The sequence below is a fragment of the Penicillium chrysogenum genome, assembly GCF_028827035.1.
Source record: "Penicillium chrysogenum strain IBT 35668 chromosome Unknown utg000005l_segment0_segment0, whole genome shotgun sequence".
NCBI classification, from domain to species: Eukaryota; Fungi; Ascomycota; class Eurotiomycetes; order Eurotiales; family Aspergillaceae; genus Penicillium; species Penicillium chrysogenum.
The window spans coordinates 6422151-6442454 of NW_026622753.1; the positions used below are offsets into that span (position 1 = coordinate 6422151).

Below are 20304 nucleotides of genomic sequence, written 5' to 3' on the forward strand. Positions count from 1 at the left end.
TACTTGCAGGGAAGATGTACATGCATGTCTCAGAGATAAGGGCCGTTTTGACAGTTAGATATCCCTATCTTGTTTGGTCGATGGGTGTGAACACATGTTTAGTGATGTAAATCTCTCGACCCGTGTCTAGACCAACATGCATTATAGCGTCTTTAGTTGGTTTACTACCAGAACCCGATAACATGTGAAATTGACGAAAATGACCGCTTCTGGGGCTAGAAACGGCCGCCTTTCCACCTGTAACTAGTGAAGTTGGATGTCAAGCTCCTCACCACTATTCTACACCTGCGAAAGGCTGTTGGTTATATATAAGGCCCTCATGTAGGACGTAAGTCGATACTTGGGATTAAAGGTGGATTCGGGAAATAGCAAAAGGTGTACAAAGTGGATTGTGCCCATATGTGGAGGAATTATTTCCGATTATGCGGCTTGGTTCCTGATCTGCACCAGCCTTATATATGGGGAAGTGCTAACTATACCCCGCCTCTGAAATTCAGACCTTCCTAATTAGGCAGTCAACTACTCAACATGTTACCTTCTTAAATAGTTCTTAGATGGCTTAACAAACCATGTCAATTGGTTCCTTTGGTAGTGCAAACCTTGTTCATACTTTGCATATGGGATCTCCTGTAGTCCTAGTGTCTCCTAATGATCAAGAAAAAATAACTCATGATTCCGATTACTGCGGTATTTTAACATTCAGCACGGATGGCACAGTTGGAGATCACTGGAAGAACCTTTAAAATATGGAATAAAGCCGTCTCCTTATTGGCATCACTATATAAAATATCACATGGCTTAACACAGCACGGCTACAGGTGAAAGTCTGGCTACTGCTGAAATAATTCTAAAAGAGGCGAAGACAGTCTCCGTCCCTCAGATCCTGGTTTGTCAGGCCTCATTTGCTCCTTGCTAGAACAATGCAGCTCACCCCACTAAACCCACTCCCGTGACGTGCAGCTTTCGGGCTCGGGGAGCTAATGCCATTCATGGTAAAACACACCAATCAACTGCTTCAAGTACAGTACTAACCTACGGTTGCGGCAGACCCCCCTCTCGGGTCTTATTGACATACCCTTTGACAAAAACAACGGCATAGTGTTTGCCTTCTTTGTGCATGCCGCTGTTCGCGACGGCCAGGAACCGCAGGTGATGGACCACAAGCCCAGTCTCTTCGACCACTTCTCGCGCTGCACAGGCCTCGAAAGCCTCGCCAAATTCAAAATGTCCGCCCGGTAGGCCCCAGGTTTCTTTAATTGTAAAGACGCTAGAAAAACCTTGGATCTGGAAATAAAAGATTGGCAGTCTTTGTGGCAATTCCCTATTGACGCCTGATGGACGAACCTGCTCCAATGCTTCCTCTTCGTTTGCCAAGAATGAACGTCCCAATATTATTCCGTACGAATACACTGACGCCGAGTTGCAGTTTCATTTTATAGGACGAGGTGACAATGGTGGTGTGTATGAAGGGGATATGCGAGTATAAGTTAGGTTACAGAACTGACCCAGGGCACTCGCATTCATACATGGTCTGTCGACTTCCGAAAGAAATTAATAAAGGACTAGGAGAATCAGCATTGTTACATGAGAATGCAAACGCGAGCTCATGCCCCCCAGTCAACGTGTAGAACCTTTGGGCGACGAACCTTATAGTTGGCAGGTCGCCAATCGGCGAGCAATTTCTAAAAGTCGTTCTCTAGGAAATTTGCCACACTATATAACAAGATCTTGCGGGAGTATTTCTTGGTAACTTATAAATGATGATCATTCGATGGGGACTTGCGGGCTCTTGTCTCTACCGAAGGTGATATCCAGCAGCCAAATCCTCAGACGGGAAAAGTTACAGCGAGCCAACGTCTCCCAATACTAACCTAGGATCCGTGCTTCTACAGCATCCGCATTGTGTCCCCTACAATTCACCTTATATGTGAGGCTTTCCATCATTCAAGTAACCTGCTGCCCATGACTCCCGTCTCCGTGGGACTACGGGCATTTCGTCTCTCTTTTCATACTCTCGTTCGCCTGGTGGTACTTGGTTTTCTTCTCTGGTATGGACGACAGAATCAAGAAAAAGAGAAGATTGTGAGATATCTCTTCCCCCCAATCGCTTCGCACAATTCCGCATCTTCCAGCAGCATGTTTCTGAGCTAAAGAAACAATTGCAAAAAAAATTGACCGACGCAGGGATCGAACCTGCAATCTCTTGATTCGTAGTCAAGCGCCTTGCCATTGGGCCAGCCGGCCTGCTGGATATGTATTTTTTGGCCCAAATGTGCGTGATAAGCGAAAACCACGTCGGACCCGCTTAGACCCGCTTGTAGTCGCTTATGACCGCTTATTATGCACGTGACTATGGGTATCAGCGGCCAGAGGCTTGATATTTTGCGTTTGGCTGCGTAATTCTACCAGAAGCCAGATTTTACTTCCTATTTCGGGGGCTTTTTCTTTTCGTTTTTTTGTGAGGAATTAGATTGGCTGGTTCATGACCTAGTTATGTATTGCCAGTGATCTAGAGATGATAAAATAGAAACAAAGTTAGTGACTGCACAAAATTGAAATGCTGCTGGTTTTGTAGGATTTTAATCTTGACTCGGATGAGGCATGGATATGATTATGTACAGGGTAGAGAGTGTTGTTGTTAATATGAACTATATAAGGCTATATAAGAGCTATATATAAAAGACATGTATTGCGTGTTTCAACAGTTGGAAATCAATGCTATAGTAGAACGTTGGCACAACTAGCCAAAGTTGCAATCGTTCTGTCCTGGCGCAGACCTAAACAAGCGTGGCAACAAAAAAGCGAAGTTTGAAATAGTCATACCTCTGTGTCCGGCGAAACATAAAATTGTCTAGAAAACACGACTGAAAATTTATTAGACATTACGCGAGACGTATTGAAGCGCATATACATTTCTTTCCTCATGGTACACAGCGGCTATGCGACGTAGTTCTTCTGTCCAATATGCATTGTAGAAGAAGACATCTCGCTGTAGAAAGCAGTATGATTACTCCCCGACATAACTGTAGAAACTGGGAGTGACAGCAGAATGACAGCAAGGCATGCTGAGCCATACGCCGAGTAGAAATCATACAGCTGGAGGAATCCCCTTTGGAACACCCTAGTAAAAAATAAAAATCAATAAGTTGAGTCTGTAGGTATAATCCGTTTCCTCCAGACCATATAATCTCCTCATGACCAGGGTCTCTTTCTGGGATTGCCTTTACTAATACAATTCAATATCCAATACCGAAAACCATTAAAAGCTCTACAGTCATCTAATTGGCGTATCTATCTTCGTTATCTCCCCAATTCGAGTCTCAGTCCCAAGTCGAAACATAGAAGATACCACGCACGAAGCGCAAAAAGAAGTACAACTCATATCTATGTCAAGATAATATATACTTACAACCGTTTACAAGCAGATATTCCAGCCGTAGGACATAATTTCGATTAATGCCCACGGACCGAGTTACCTAGATATGCAACCCACTAGAGTAAATTCATCTATGCTGTACTAGAAGGTAGTTCAAATACCATGCTTACATACGACGGTAGTATGACATCAAGTACATCGAGTGTGCATTAGCGTCCTAAATGAGATGCCCGAGCTTCTAGATACCCGAGAAGTGATATGCATTGACAAATCTATCTAGTTGCATGCCCGATATCTCATATATTCTCCTTTGTTTTCTTCGTGGCATTACATGTGCAGCATGCATAACTTGGTTGTGTCGGTCATACATATTTCGTGCACATGACAGCTGGTGCATTTATGTGCTGCTTGCTTCTCCCCTTACAGAACTGTGATGGGAGAGTGAGGAGTGTGGCACACAGATGGACAGTTATGACTTGGTATTATAGATACACAACATATATCATTTCGAAGAGCACATAATGTACATAACTGCATGCCGCTGGTAGTTGGGATTGGTCGATCAAAAGATAAGCGCCTGGTTGATACTTTGCTGGTACAATATAGTGGTATGCGCCATAGAACATGATCGTGAAGCTGATCTACGTATGTACCTAGACATGTTAATTAATAAAATCCCATTTTAGAACGTGGGCAGCCATGTCATCATACCACAAACGAATAAACAGCATCGAACCTGTTTCCGGTACGGAGTAGGCACACAATATCCTACCTGAATATGACTCTCCATGAACCCACAATCACACCCGTGGCTCGCAAACCCATACTTACGTACATTATTGGAAAGACGGGCTATTATATCGTGGCGGATAGTACGGAGTACAGAAGAGTATGGGGAACAAGCGGCTATCTCGTCTACGGAGGATAACGCTAATCCACAATAATACAAACCCCCGAGCAAAGACCCCCAAAAGTGAGAAAGCAAATGTCAAAAAAGCCACTGCGGCCAGGCTAAACGACGCTATTGAACCTAGTGCATAATAGACGTCGAACGGTGGGTCTGTCGATCGTCTGAAATTAAATGACAAGATTCAATAGTTCGTGTGAAGCTTGGATGGGATCAAATCCCGATCATGGCAGTCGGCTTGCAGCGAGGAACATCTAAAAATAAATTGTCAATAAATTGTATGACGTTACATTCAAGCAGGTAGGTCAAGGGTTTCAATTTTCAATTCCCCCTTCAAAGTGAGGATTGAAATCCAATATGTGATCGGATTGAATTATATGACTTATATTATACTGCCCCGCGTACTCCGTACTCCGATCCAATTATTCAAATATGAATGTATGGAGTACACCTACATACGCTGTACCCCCTCCGTACAGTACAGGTGTGCTCGGATATCGTCCTAGTAGTACTATGTAGTTCTCCGGAGTATACGGTGAGAGTCACGATCGCACGAACCAATCTATCGATCCACACGCGATCTCACAACCCAAATCCTGACATGAGACAGCTCACAAATCCCGCAGTTGACACCTCCGATGGAAAAAGAAAGCGCACGCCTCCTACCTCACCTAGCAGAAACGTCGTTGTGATCGACACGCACGTCCATAATCGAGGCCTAAGCGCCCGTGACAGCGCAGAGGGGAAGACGTACACATACATAGCACCCAACATATATGTGCGACGTACGGAGCATATGCGCGATAGTTGCCTAATACAGCTCCAAATGTGTATACGTGCGCATGTGCACAACGAAGTGTCAGACGCCAATTTCACCGCTATGTGACGGGTCGGATGCAAGTATCTGGATACCGAATGGCTGAAGTGGGGGTGGCTAAGACACCGATCGGGGTTCCACCGTAGTGGCGAGAAATCTAAGGGCGGAAACAGATTCGGAAAGTGTAAGGCGCAGAACCCGCAGAACCCGCAGAACCGGGATTTGGTTGGGCATTTTGTCTTGGGTTGGTTGACAAGTGACAGAGGCAAGGTTGTAAGGGTACAACGGTAAGGGGGGTGGATAAATGTTCCCATAGACTGTGATTCGGCCGAGCTCGACGAAAACTGGAAGTTGTATGCACGCTGCACGCTGCACGACTTTCGTTGGGTGCGTTTTTTACTTTTGAGATCGGCCAGTCGTGGACGCCAGAGATAGTGCATACCGGGGCTTGAGTGGCTTGCATATCCGCTGCCCTCCTATCTGGGACTAAGTTACGGGGTTCAACCCCTAGTCGTTTATATCTTTATGTTGTATCCCGAGGGTACAACATATGTACTTTGTACTCCGTATACATGGGATGCTTGCTTTTTTTATTTTGCTTTTTATGATGTCGAGGTACATTACTCCGTAGATGCTATTTACATCTTTGCAGCACGGGGCAGATATGTGTAACTGCAACCCTAATCCTGGTTTTGCCCCTTTCCTTTCCTTTCCCTGTTTGTTGTTTTTTTTTTTTTTTTTTTTTTCCTTTCGGTTCATGGGATGCGAATTTGATATCACTTTTTTTTTTCCCTTTCAAAATATGAGTTCAACCAAGTGGGTTGCAGTCCCCTCACTGGAGTCTCAAATTTGGAGATCTGTACATACCTGAGCGGTGGTAGATCCTACATCGTATAATCCGTATTATTGTATCCGCCTCTCCAAATGATTCAATTCTACTCGGTAGGGTGGCCGAAGCCCAAGATCGGCAGTCAAGTAAGTTTTTCGGGGTCTGTCAGGACCCCATAATTGTGTCTTCCGGGGTCAGCTCGGAAAAACTAGAAAGAACACAAAAAATAGAAACGGCCAGGTACAATCCGTTAGTAATGTGGTGCGACCGAAGAGAATTTCACCTGTCTCAGCTCCCAAGCGCGCTCAATTCAGGTATGTTTCGGAATCGGAATAGCATCCGAGCAAGCTTAGTTAATATTCCAGAATAAGCCATGTATGGTTGAGCGAACCATCCGTTATTGTAAATGTTTAATTAGCATGTTCAATTCCACATCAAAATTAAGTCTGGTCGAACACGTCGATATACCTCGCTTTGGGGCTGTCAAAGGTAAAAAAGCCCCGAATATACCCCGTGTAGAAGGAGATCTGGATCGAATCCGGGCTCACGTGGCTGACACAAAGTCAAAATAAGTTCCATGGTCTGGAGTGGTTCCTCTGTGGATTTGTGGATGTCTAAGTTTGTAGATTTGTAGATTTGTGGACCGACGGAGGGACCGAAAAGCTGAAGTTTAAGTTGGGTTCCATGCAGCTGTCAGTTCACGCCTGGAATCCATTCGGAATCTTGAAAGTTAATACTTTCGATAACTTTATTATAAGCCTAATGTTGAATGCAATTCAAGGCGTATAACAGAATCAGATCATACTGAGGTCCCTCGCGAACCAAACTTTAAGCGGTATCTGAAAGTTAAAAGGAACATAGACCGTGGTAGGGATGAGGTTGATATTTTGGTAACTCCCGAGGTCGACGTCATGAACAAAATAAAAAGTCAAAAATGGGGTCGATCTTGACACATGCCCTGGTGGAGTCGAATATCCACTAGTTTACGGGTCTATCAATTTGGAATTTAGTGGTTTAGTGACAGTCCAAACCATGGTTCTGGCCCTTTGCCCCCGGCCCGCAAGCCACTCTTTCAATGGCATTTCCCTGGAACCTTGAAAATGGCTCAAGAAAATTATGTGTTCAGATAGCTTTGGTCACGTATATTGTATCGACATGCGGTAAATTATATCCAGGCCAGTCCGCAAGCTCGCAAGACCATGGGGATCGAAAGGGTGTTTGCTAAGAGCCTGGGTAAGGTAAGATCCACGTTTCGGGATGCGAGCAAGAACATGGATAGGCTAGTCGCGATGGGGACAAAGTGGAGACGGGTTGCGCGGTGGGCAGCTGAGATCTGCTTAGTACTCCATATCTCGGTATTGCTTCACATCTCGGATCCGCGTTGGCGCTTGTAGGGATGGAGAAATGACAATTATCAGAATCGGAAAATGAGATTTGGAAAAGAAAGAAAAATAGTGTCAGGCAGATTTGAAAGAACACCTAGTAATGCAATTTTCGCGGGTCTTGTCCAGGGACACACAATGCAATGGAAATGCGGCGCAACATGGAGAGAAAAGAAAACCACAAAGTAGAGTAGATCATACAAAGGATTCAATGGGATTCCCAATGCCATAATTTGTCGTGTACCCCTTTTGCCTGTCGATTTCCCACGAAATGAGTTCCCGCTTGGTAAACGCGACCATAGAGAAAGGGTATCAAAATATAATGTCCGACCAGAGTCTTCGTACCGGACGGCAATGTGACATGTAGAGTGAACTCCAGAGACATGGAAGGTGAGAAAGGGGGAGAAAAAAACATTAAACACATAGGAAAAAGGAAGAAAGATGCCAGTCTATCAAGCCCGCCGTCCTCAACCCCGTGAATCGTAAATGGTAGAGAGAAACAAGATAAAAGCGTCCCAGTCGTAAAGTGAATAAAACGCTGACGTTTCGAATGCCGTGTAACGTTGAAGAGTGAATAGAAACGAAAAGAAGGGTGCCGTGATCAAACCCGAACCTCGAGGTCCAGGTTTATCGCCACTAGTGACGAGGAGAGGGCATATGCTCCGATCCATCCACATCACTAAAAGGCGACTGCCGTTGAGACTCCGTATCCGCACCACTGCGCATCTGGTTCCGCAGCGCAGGAAGCTGTCGTCTCCGAGCATTGATAAACCAGTTACTAATCTGTATAGAAAAGACAAAAGTTAGCAACTCAGTCGCCAGTCTCCAGTTTCAAACATGCTCACCTGACTAATCGAAAGCCCCGTCCTCGTCATAAACATCTGCTTATCCTCCTCACTGGGATAAGGGTGATCAAGATGCTCATGGAACCAAGCCCGCAAGATATCTGTAACAGGCTTGGGTAGATTCCCCCGTCTCCGCTTCGTCTTAGGATCAATTGGGTCACCCATAATGCCGAAATTTCCCTGCCCGTGTCCCATTATCTGCGGCGACATCTGCTCATCCGCATACGCCATACCAGGGTGTCCATATGGCGACTGGGGATGCATGATGGGCTGGGCAAAGTGCTCGCCACGCGGATCAGCGGACATTGCTGCAGTCGGCGCAGGCTGGCGGTATTCCTGTGCAACAAAGGGGTCGGAGCGTGGGGGGCGCTCGGAATACCCGCTGCTGGAGGCCGGGTTCATTGCTCGACCAGGAATGGAGTCCAGGTCACGGATCGGGGGGAGAATTGGGCTGGGCCCGCGGGATGAGTTTTCGGCTAGATGCATGTGGTGGCCTGGGTCTGGCATGCGGGGTTGGTGGTCTGCGCCGCGGGAGACTGTGTATTCACGGTGGGATTCATAGGGAATTTGGTTGGTTTGGTTGGCGTATGTGATTGAGCGGGGGTTGGCCATTTCGTGGCCTGAGGGTGGGCGGTCTTGTGAGTGGCGGGGGGTGGTGTAGAATGGGGATGTTGATTCGATTTCATCGTGGAGGTGAGCGGGGAGCAGCTGAGGGATGTTAGATATTGACTTCAGGTCGTATTTCTGAAAGGATTGAAGGGTATAATCTTACCTCGCGGAATGAGGGGAGGGTTTGGTGAGGGTGTCCGGTTGGCGACTGGGTTGTATACGAAATAGCCATATTGGTATCTTCGTCTACCTCATGGGACTGTGACATAGACAAGGTATTCGGGGGAGGGACAAGAGTAGAAATGTCCGGAAAATAGTTTCACAGTGTATTACAAAATAAGAACTATACTCGACACAGTCAGAATCGAATATCAGACGAGTCTGTAGTTCAAAAGGTCGAGACTCTCCAGGAAAAGGTATAAGAGGGAGGAGATGAGGGGTGAAAGTATCCGAAAGAAGCACTCACCAGGGAAAGCAGGCTGATTTTACGTTGACATGGTAAAATAAAAAGAGAAAGGCCAAGATTATATGCAAGGTTGGGGAATGAGGGCAAAGATGGAAATGCGGTTTCCCAAATAATGCAGGGCCCCGTACATTATTTCTACCATAAAAAAAAGTGGCCCCAAAATCTACATTAAAGTAAATTAAAAATAAAATAAAATAAAAAAGATCCAGCTGGTACAGGTCCATGGGAAAGCAAGAACAGGGGGGGGCCGAAAAATGACGATCGTGGGCTTAGTGGGTACATTGAGTCGGAGCACCAAGGGCTCCGCGTCAAGGGCATACATAGCGGAGAAGAGAAAATGGTTAAGGTTGACAGATATAGTCTTTGGTTCCTATGGAAATAGTCTTAGCGGATCTATCTTACGAACTACTCCGTTGTATTTTAGGAGGGGGGTTTGATTGGATGCTTCGGGGTAAAGGACGTCGGGGTTCTTTGGTAATTGAAAATATAATAACTCTTTGGGAAACCTGGTGTGATTCACTAGTGTACGTCAAATTAGGGGATCCTATGCCAGTGCTTATAAGCCAATAAGTATTTCCAATTATCCTAAAAGATAGATCTCCCAAGATCCTTTGAAATCACACTGAATCCAGACAGTATAGTATACTTGAAAAGTAAATGTTTATAAAAGAACAATCATAGGGAATATACAGAGAGTACATAGGAAATGTTGGGGAAGAGGGGATGTCCGACAGACAGGGGAGTAAGGAGGGGGGGGGAATTCTGTCATGATGTGCCTGAGTCAGGCTAAAGTTAATTAGTTGTTAAATACATATTAAATCAAATCACACCCATATTGCTTTTTTCCTGTGGGGGATCTATGATTCAGTACTCGGGATTTAGTACTCGGTACGGAGTAGTTCGTGACAAAATAGTGACAAAAGGGAAGAAACACCCACTCCGGTGGAAGAGGAAAAGACAACCAGAGTGTCAACTCTAAAAGATGTAGAACCTCGTATGGTAAAAAACCAAAAAAAAGAGACTATCCAAAGTGGATCTTCCAGACGCCGAATCACAAAAGATCGCCACTTCCAAGGAGAGTTGTCACGAAGAGAGCTTAACCCGGATGGTGGATACAAAAGACAGAAAAGTTCTGGATTTAATTTGGGCGAATCAGAATCCGCAGAGGTGACGTCTCGGATCGATCGTAGATTGCCTAGAGCCTCTCATCGGTGGGCACGGTGATTGATCGACCAAATGGAAAGGGAGAGGGGCTGGTATTGGTCTACAGGGATAGATCACCAAGGGATTCTTCAATTTGTATCTCTCCACTTCCTTCGAGAGCTTGTGGCGCCCAAGGCTTTTTTTTTTTCTGGTTTCTTTTTTAGAAATTTATTTTCTGTCTCCGTATGTTGTATGTTGTATGTCAGATCAAGGATCACCCGGAGAACCCGCTTTCGTTTTTTCCTTTTTCTTTTCCCGCCTGCTGTCACGACGTAATGCACTCGTGAACTGGTAACATCGCGGCTATTGATATGATTGGATTGAAGATACGCTCGCATATGATATCTCTTAGTTGTGTTGCATTTTGGGTACTTAGCTCAGAACCTCGCCGACCGTAAATTGAGTGATTTGCGCTAATTAGCATCTTTACCTCGCGTATCGCGTCCAGACGATGGAATCTGGACCACTAGTTATATTCTGGAGCAGTTTCTCAGCTTGACACGACACAAATTGCACTAACAGACCCGCTCTAGAAACTAGTCACATTCTGACAATTCAATAGTGGCACAAGCCTGTCATGTCTGGAGATCACTGGACTACTCTTCGTACGGAGTACATAAATGCGAGCTGAGTCTTATTCAGCCTAGCGCTAGTCAGCCAATCAAGTCGGAACAATGGAGTCCCTTTTTCTGAATTTTTTTGTGATTGGACAGGTTCCTAGTGAATCCTGGAGCACAATGGTACGATGAGACAAGTATCCGTCTATGTACTATCATCATATTGGAATTGTTGACTTTCCCCTGTACAGCCCTATAGTATAGCCCCTATAATAACCCGCCTTCATCTGACACCCGAGTCTATGTACTTCAAAGTTTAATAACTGAACTTTACTCCGTACAGCGCAGTCACCTCGGGCCCTAAAGTATGTCTTTTAGGCCCATATTGTCGACCCACCCATCGAATGGAAGATCCCCTTCAAAATAAATCCGAAAATTATTTCCGATCGAATGGAGCCAGCCTCGGAGCTTTGGATCTACCGAGACTGTCTTTGATTCGTCGTTCCAAGGAGATCTGGTTCGAAAAATCGGAATTTGAAAGATTTATTTCATGAAACTCTCAAACGGAGGATCTTCGTACACTTCAACAAAGAAACTGCGTAGAGAAAAGTGAAAAAGAAATTGGAATTTTCATCCGATCGTCATACCTGCCATGCCCTTAGATCCTCATTCACGAGATCAGAGATCGTGCATGAAGGAATGCAGATCATCGGATCTCGCAGGCAACCAGGATCGTCTCTTGGAGAATGGACTGGTCCAAAATGCGAATGATTGGTCCTCTCAAAGAAGCCAGAGTCATGAGAGGGGAAATAGAGAGGGGTCATATAGTTTTGGCCTGTAAACCCTAGCGTCGGAGGAATTACTCCAGATCGGTGGGAGCACATACTGATCCATGGATACTTGCAGTATTTGTCATTTTCATTTCCCGGTTCTTGGGTCTGCCGGGGGTTTATTTAATATTTATTATTATTATTTTATTTTATTTTTAATTTAATTTACTTTTTATTCCAAATTTTATATTTTACATTTTACATTTTATTTTATATACTATTATTTTATTTTATTTTTCGATCCAATTTTTGGGTGTTTAACCTTATTTTCATTTTCCTGACATTTGAGCTTCTATTTGGTCTATTATAATATTGAATTGCCAAGAATTCCTTCTAGAATCAATACAAGTCTCCTTTTTGTGAACCGTCAAAAGCAGGCCCGGTTCTTCTTCTTCTTCTTCTTTTTCCCCCAACTGTCGATGTGGGTATCAGAAAGGAATTGTCATTAGGAAAACATATAATTAAAAATAATAAGTTGATCTGCAGCTTATGGCTCATAGCACAAGTAACCACTCCATAGCATAGTGACACAATGATGCAACAATGGGCATCCCAAAAGGGCCCTCTGCATAAACCACCCTGAATTAAACGTCTAGGTCGTTGATAGGTGCACGTTTTAAGTATGTACCTGGCTAGAATTTGGACAATAATCCGGATTGTTTGCTTATTTGGCTGCCCAAAACAACATAGACTCGTGTCACCGGAGGACCACTCATGCATGATTCGGGTGTGCCAAGGGTATAGTTCGTGATAAGGCCACCAATCCCTCGTCGCCATGCAAAGTGATATTACAGGGTCTTTCCTCTATTGGTCAGATCAAATATTATATTATTTTTAGATGGGGCCTTGTCTTTTAAATGACGCGGGTGGGTGTCAGATGTCTCTTTCTTGAACGGGTTAGGCAGTTAGGCAAGGCCCGGAAATGGAATTCCTGCCCCTATGGAGTGATCTGAGTTGCTGGATGATGAAAGGTGTAGCGACGGGAGCTCGGGTGATGGTTCGGTGGGCTATGCATTAGTGCCTGACTCGGCGCTAAAGACCGTGTCGATAGTATAGTACTTTGTTTCTTTGTCTGATTTCTGCTCGGTTGGAGCTTTGCTACCTCGACGGCTAAATTTAGAGCCGACATCTAACGTTTTCTCGCTCGATTAGGAAAGACTTTGATCCTATGTGAGACGTCAGAAGTATCACTTCCTGCTACTTCCTAATGCAATAAAATTGGGGATATAAATAAGCATATATCCCCCTAAATGTCACTCGCTCCATTTTCGAACCGGAAGGCCATGTACGAGTACGGAGTGGCGAGGACGGCATAGCCCACTTATCACATATGCTGAACAAGTCACACCTGAGGGGAGTTTTGGTATCTCCTTGAAATATATCCACATTTCAGCGCTGGAGATTCACTAAGAGTAATATAGTGGAAATAAAGACGCGGTTTAACGGGTTAGATGCCAAACTAAGCGAGAGAAACATGAATTGAATTCAACTGCTCACACTGTTTCCTATTCATAAGAAGCATGAATTTGCACAAACGTGGCATTACATCCATATTTGTTAGCGTAATCGTCCCATCTAGGCAACCCTCGTTGTGTTAATTGTATCACCGAGGGTGGTGTCAAGCTCAACGTTTTGATGTTGTGTGGTCTCTTTAACCTTTTCCACACCGAAGGGTTATGGCTCAAGGAAGCGAATCGCCTTCTCAACTTATTCCGCTTGCATCAGGCGCCGAATAAGAATGCAATCAGATTGCAGCAGGAATTCCCGAGTATTGTGACAGTTCCGAACTTTGTGTCTGTCTTGTATTATCTATAAGGGCGCTGCTTCCACGTCGGTTTAGCGTCTTTGTGTCACATCAGAGGGAAATAACAATCAGCGAAATATTACCTAGTTTTGCTTCTTTGCCGTTAGTTGCTCACACAAAACAAAGGGAGATCATTGCCGTCGACGTCTCCTAGGCTTCTAATAAGGAGGCGGGAGACGAGGAGTTAGAGGATAAGAAAGAAGCAACTGAATTCCTATTCGGGAATCCTATTGTCGGCCTAGGAACAGCAAATAACTAACGTGGCCTTTTCTCTAACCTGGAGCAAGCACCGCATGATCTTGCAACTTAAAATAGGGACCTTCAGTCTTTCATTCTGTAGCAATAAACGCCTCGTTGAAAAGCGATATATATGTTTCCATTTTCCCTGCCATAGACTCACAGCTTGATTTTCAAGGTTCTGTTACGCGTATCGAGGGTCTTTCGGATCCCTCTCGACTCGAAATTTTCTTCAAGTATGTCCCAGAGGTGTTCACCCTCTTGTGTTGTAATATCGGTAATCACAATTAAGTCCGGACGGTCAATCTCAGATCGGGCTTGCACATCTTGGATGGTGGCTTCGATGGTGGAGTAAAGGAGATCGAAACGTGAAGCATTAGGACTTGGAGTTAGAGTGTTTGCGGAAATGGTGATGGGAAGGAGTTCGGGGTTTATTTCTTCTTCTGACATTTTGATAGTAAGGGGTGTCACCTAGGTAGGGAAGAAATGCGGATGATATTCAGGATGGTTACTTGGACAATATCTCGAGGCTAGGCAGCCATGAATAGCTCACATACCGCCGTTCCAGGTCTGCCTGATATATCCGGAAGAAACCTTGGAAACCTTGGAAGGGAAGTCATGGAAGCCATAGAACTTCGGAAGTGCAACGGGGTTCATACCATGGTTCACCTGCGGAGGAACATTGGATGCTTAACTCTATTTCTCGAGTCTAACACTACCTAAGTATACCACAGACACTGCACCTTTGATATGCTATGCATCACTTATATATTACACGAAGGGAAAGCTTTCTAAATCAATGGGATATTCAAACAACCCGACAATGTCGTATTTTCTTATAGGGATACCTCTGTCAGATATGTGACTTCCACACTACGCGACAGTCATACTGAATACAAGTACAACAGCGAGGCTGGCAAATAATGTGTTGGCAAAGTATGCGGCTGCTCATAGTTAGTAGAGAAAGAAGACGAGCTCCTATTTAGTTAGTTAACTAGTTAGTATACCGGCCTGAACTATCAGGTATATATACCAATCCCCACTGCCTGACTAGGCACCTGTTTTAACAGTTTCCGCTCGCTCAAACAGCTCTGGTCGGTTTCTCGGCGGAGTAGCGGTCTAGAGATTGCAAAAGTATCTAGAAATTGCCGAGGAAACATACTGTATAAGGTGGATAGCACATTACTCCTTACCTAGATCGTTCTTCCTCTCTTTCTCTCTCCTAGTCTCACTCAATTCAGTCTACGGGTTTTCTCCCAACTTACCTTCTCCACAGAAATTCATCCACCCATGCCGTAGATCATAATTGCCGCTATTTCTGTCTTCTCCGATAGAAATCGAAGAACAGCACATACATTATCAGTGCATAAAGTTCCTGTTCCGTCGTCGAGATGCATTATGCTTCCACTGCTCGATTGGGGCGGCCCCAACCTGATACAGGAGTGAGAACTTGTGAAACGGCCCCCAAGGGGCTCGATCCTCTAATCACGCCCCCAAGATGGAAACCTATCGAGGGACTTCATGGGTTTTGCAGTCAGTTTCCCCAATATCTTTGTTCAAAGGGCGCGTATCAAATGGTGGCTTGTCTAGTGCATCTGCACCACCACCATCAATTAGGCTACAGCGGTTGATCCGGCTCTGATCGGGTGCCCTACGCACGTCCCTTTACAGCCAAACCAATGAGACTCTCTCGCTTTGCTTAGTTGCATAGTTAGCCTGCAATGTTTCAGCTCATTTGCTGGGCTGAATTCATACGGGCCGGCCCCTGATAGTTTGAGGAATGCCACTTAAAAGAGGAACCGTTTCCACTTGGTTCCTTTCTCTTTCTTGATCCCATAATCTCTCATTAGTTGCTCTAGCAGTTCAACCTTCAAAGACAAAACGAAATACATAATGCGTACCAGTTGGTTTCTCTCAACGGCACTAGCTGCCCTCGTCACTGCGGACGAATCAACCAGAATCAACTACTTCGGCGGTGGAATGCAATGGGCTCATTCACTCAGCCTCCACCCATGGACCAGCACGGCTGCCAGCGTCGCTGGGATCAATGCCGTCGCCACCACCTACGAAATCAGATGTCTGAGCGATGCGCCCAAGTCTGATTGCGAAATCGCTACTCCCTGGACCATGATCCAGGGCCCGAGCACCTACAGTCTCACTGGTGTATATACCGCATCGGGCTCGGGATCAGTCAATGCTGTGACTGGAACCCAGAACTTTGATTGCACTTTCGCGAAGGCCACCCAGTCTCCTTCCTGTTCGTTTAGCGTGAAAGTCACTGGCACCACCGCTGGCGTTTCGTACTCTACCTCTACCTCCACCTCCACCACGAACCTGCCAACGAAGTCCTACACCTCCTACGGGATCGATGTCACTGCAGGAACGGCTTCGTTCACTGCCAGCCAGGCAACCCAGACTCCCAATGCGGGAGCTGCTATGGCTACTGCTGCGCCAATGGGGGCAGCTGCCGTTGTGGTGGTTGTTGCCATGCTCTAGTGCTTTGCTTGTTAACCCTTTGCGTCCGCCGTTCTTGTTTTACCTGAAAGTCGACTGAAGAATGCCCTGATGAATTACCTCGAGCACACAATTGACTGCAGCATGTGTATCTTCAAGTTATGTTTGGTTTATGTCCTAGCACTTTGGGGTAAATCTGATTCGATCGCTCCAACAACAGTGTTTCTTGTTCTTATTTGGTGGACGATGGATGATGCATAGATAGATGGATGGGTGATTTATTACCCTGATCTTTTGCTGAGTGATACCTAGGTCACCACTGTTGCGCGAATATAAGGCTGTACGTTGCACTTCAAGTTTCCGACGGTGACGATTGCCTTGAGTAGTTTCTGTTTGGGTTATGACGTGAGGCTGTTCCTTCTCTAGCACAAACTGGTCGAATATAAAGTTGGAAAGACGGGAAATAACAGGCAATCAGATTGGCAGCCCAAGATAGTGGCCCGATGCTTAGTCGACATGGCACTGCCTGATGGAATAATAGGGTAGGGTGGTTAGGACTCCATGATATAGATAGGATTAGAGAGAATAGGATGAAAAGGGGGAACAAGTTCAGACTGGGATGAATAAATAGGTTCCCAGAACAGAACAGATCAACGGTGACATCGTCTCGGCGATCTCATCGCAACGCCTCTGGGTCTAATACCGCGCGGTTTGTGGACCTTGTCTGTGTCTTTTCCCTATTTAGTGCTTAGCCAGGTTGATTGAAAGTCAGCTGATCCTTCGCGAGGCTATGGAGCTGCAAATGGTATGGCCGGTCTTGATTTGTACCAACCAAATTGCCGAGCTCTGTTGTCTAGTGCTGACAAAGGCAACCATGGCCATCCATGGATGGTTCCGTAATGAGATCAGTTCCGTAGTATCAAAATCAAATTAATATACAGAGACCAACACTGAATATCGAGGGCGACTTAGGTAACCAAGTGAGAACCCCGGGGCCGATGACAGCTTCATAGATATAGGCGGTAGGTTGATGGAAGTAGGAGAGGGATCAATGGTTCAGAGGGCCAGGGATAACCGTAACAGTGAAAATAAAGCAAGATCAAAAAATGGTATGCGTAGTCGATTCCCTTTCCACATAGGATAATTTTCTATTTCGGAGTGCATCATGTCGTTTTATGATTGGGTTCGGCATCTGAGACTGCTGTGAAGTAGACGGACAAGACCAAGCAGCGAATCCGCCGTGATAATTCCGGGATATGGTGCGAAGAATTCGTCAAGAAGAACAATCAGATAGAAACAAAGATTGATTTATGCATATCCAACTAAAATGAAAGAGATAACAACCATAAGCCCGAGAAATAAAGAATGCAAAAGGAGAAAAAAGACAAGAGAGAACAAATAACCGCCCCGCTAAAAGAACATGAATCAGACAAAGAGCAAAACGAGAGAAGGCCAGTCGACAACCTGGTCGAGTGTATCTAGCCATAAGCTGAAGCAAAAGAAAGAACAACCGCAGAGCTTTTGCAGAGCTTTTGCAGAGCTTTTGCAGATGCAGGCAGGATGGGACAAATATGTACAGACGAAGGACCAATGATGTCTTTTTGCACATGAATGAGCATTTAACCATCAAGGCGCAATGCGTCAAGGCACTTAGAATTTAAGTGATCACCAAGTTTCCTTGAAAATAGTCAGTATAGACCCCCAAGACATCAAAACATATCAAAACTTACAGCAATATACTGTCCGGCCTCCTTCTTCCGCTGCCAGAACATATCGGCCTCTTGAGCATTGAGATTACCCTTTGCCATAGCAACATCAATGAGAGCAGCCTCAACACCTTCACCCATACCCTTACCCGAACCACAAACGAAGACACGACCATCAAGCGAGTTGATAACGAACCAAACGAGGTCAGCCTGGTGTCTAACCTCTTCCTGCACATAGCGACTCTCGCCCCTACGGCTCTGCACAACAGTGCGCACCTTATCCTCATGCACGCCCCACTCGCCGGAGTAAAGCTCGTCGAGCAGCGAGTCGCGCACGCCTTGCAGCACCCAGACCTTATTGGCGCAGTTCGCCGACTGCAGACGGCGCTGCACGAAGCCACGGAAAGGTGCGATGCCAACGCCAGCGCCGATGAGGAGCATCGGACCATCTGAGGCAAAGCGCGTTGCGAGAGGGTTCGCCATCAGTCCTCGGAACATGGGCACGTGGAGGTCCAGTTTTTCGCCGGAGGCTTCTGCGGCAATCGCTCGCCGCGCGAGGGACTCCAGGTATCCAGATCCTACGCCTGTGCGGGTCCCACCGCGCCAGTCAGCGGATTCTGCAACTGTGACGGCGACTTCAATTAAGCGTCGGCATTCGGTGCCTTTGTATTGGCAGGAGATCTGGGGGTCTTGGGACAGGGAGTAGAAGCGGGGCATCAGGGTGTTGAGGACGGAGAGGAGGTGATCGAGGGGTGGTTGAGAGCTTGAGAAGGCGGTTAGGAGTTGGGTGAGGGAGACGAAAGAGCTTGTGCGTAGGTCGCAGAAGGCGCCTTGGCCTTGGGCTGAGGAGAGGTATTCGAGGATTTTCTTCTCGTTTGGCTCGCTTGTGTACTCGGCGAGGAGGCGGAAGAGTGGTTTTGTTGGGGCGTAACTCTGGATGTCGGAGCACCAGCTTAGAACTTCGCGACGGGTAGTGATGAGTTCGCGCGGCTTGTCATCACCCCAGATTGTCGGCCAGCGGCCCTTGGTTGTGCGCATGAGGACTTTCTTGTCGCGCATAGACTTCGGAACACCTAGGAGGTTGAGGACCTCTTCAACTTCGGAGTCTTTGTTTTTGGGGCACACGCCAATTGCACCGCCGACTACGAAGTCGACCATCCCGCTTTCGGCGGGGTAGTCGGTGACATCGATATCAAAGTGGTAGGTACGCTTCTCGGCTCCGGGTCCTGTCAACTCACGGGTGTGGAACAGAGGCGCACGGTAAACCTGGTAAGGGGGTGCGGCTGCACGAATTCTGGCGGATGGTCTGCAGGGCCAAAGGTCAAGTCGGCTGCTGATGCGGGAGGCGGCTTGAACGAAACGGTCTTCTCTGGGAGCGGGGCAATGTTGGAAAGCTCACTATCCATGGTGAGGAGGTCAAGGTTCAGCTTGAGGCTATCGAATGCCTTGTTGCCGATAGGTGCAACGATGGAATTGAAGCCTGAGATCGGTCCATCTACAGGGCGCAATGCCTGTCCCCGGCAACAACCCCCACCACAGCAGAGAGACTGAAGCTTCTGAGTGCCTGCTGTGCCCACATTCTCCAATACCCTTCGCATATCAACCGCGTTCTGCGAGATGAGGACAGTGGATGCTCGTCGTCGTTGCCGACCACCGTCGACCTTTTCCTCTGCATTTTCTTCCTCGGATTGGGACTCGGTGGGTGGTGTTAGAGGGGTATCGGGGGAATTTGAGCCGCTCGATACAGTGCCCTGGGAGGAGCCTGAGGAAATGACGTTGAAATTGGTATCGGTTACTGAGAGCGAACGCACACCTCGAGGCTCTTCCGGAATTGGGTTATCTGGGTGGGAGGTCGAGGACACTGGGATTTCTTGGTAAGTGCCTCTGCGGGGACGGGACCCCGTAGAGTAAGTCGCCGATGGCATGATAGGTTGAACGGCGTGAACTAATTCGATAGATCAGAATCTAAGTCTCAAAAGGTTAAATAATTGGGATTGAGTGCTCTCCGCATACCCATGAGGAAATTTAGAGGAGTGTTGGGAGTCGCCGAAAAGTTGCACAAGAATCGGCGCAACGAGGGAAGACCGGGGTATATGAGTCGAGACGTGATACTGGTTAAGGGACGTAATAAAGCCCCTTTTTTTTTTGCTTTCTATGAATAGAGCATGGGAATAGAAGAGTGGGATGAGGGAGGAGAACGCGGACCCGAAGAATGGTCGGGGCGATAGTTCCGTACAGGGAACCGGGAAAGTGAAAATGACGGTATGGGAATGAGAAATACG

General features: G+C 46.4%; 5 protein-coding genes across 5 annotated transcripts; 1 reads left to right on the plus strand and 4 right to left on the minus strand.

Moving 5' to 3' along the window:
- Positions 1 to 1032: 1032 nt before the first annotated feature.
- On the minus strand, positions 1033 to 1432 carry N7489_010836 (nucleotide triphosphate diphosphatase NUDT15; the record flags this gene model as incomplete). Its single annotated transcript, XM_056716585.1, has 2 exons — positions 1033 to 1250; positions 1345 to 1432. The coding sequence occupies 2 exons, from the start codon at positions 1430 to 1432 to the stop codon at positions 1033 to 1035; spliced, it is 306 nt and encodes a 101-aa protein (XP_056564207.1).
- Positions 1433 to 7947: 6515 nt separating this feature from the next.
- Positions 7948 to 9033, minus strand: N7489_010837 (homeobox domain-containing protein; the record flags this gene model as incomplete). The annotated part of the gene is made up of 3 exons (XM_056716586.1): positions 7948 to 8094; positions 8157 to 8864; positions 8929 to 9033. The coding sequence occupies 3 exons, from the start codon at positions 9031 to 9033 to the stop codon at positions 7948 to 7950; spliced, it is 960 nt and encodes a 319-aa protein (XP_056564208.1).
- Positions 9034 to 14021: 4988 nt separating this feature from the next.
- N7489_010838 (uncharacterized protein) lies at positions 14022 to 14312 on the minus strand (the record flags this gene model as incomplete). The annotated part of the gene is made up of 1 exon (XM_056716587.1): positions 14022 to 14312. The coding sequence occupies one exon, from the start codon at positions 14310 to 14312 to the stop codon at positions 14022 to 14024; it is 291 nt and encodes a 96-aa protein (XP_056564209.1).
- Positions 14313 to 15755: 1443 nt separating this feature from the next.
- Positions 15756 to 16358, plus strand: N7489_010839 (uncharacterized protein; the record flags this gene model as incomplete). The annotated part of the gene is made up of 1 exon (XM_056716588.1): positions 15756 to 16358. One exon carries the CDS (start codon positions 15756 to 15758, stop codon positions 16356 to 16358), a length of 603 nt encoding a protein of 200 aa, XP_056564210.1.
- A 1667-nt stretch (positions 16359 to 18025) lies between these two features.
- N7489_010840 (FAD binding domain protein) lies at positions 18026 to 19947 on the minus strand (the record flags this gene model as incomplete). The annotated part of the gene is made up of 2 exons (XM_056716589.1): positions 18026 to 19288; positions 19312 to 19947. The coding sequence occupies 2 exons, from the start codon at positions 19945 to 19947 to the stop codon at positions 18026 to 18028; spliced, it is 1899 nt and encodes a 632-aa protein (XP_056564211.1).
- Positions 19948 to 20304: the final 357 nt, after the last annotated feature.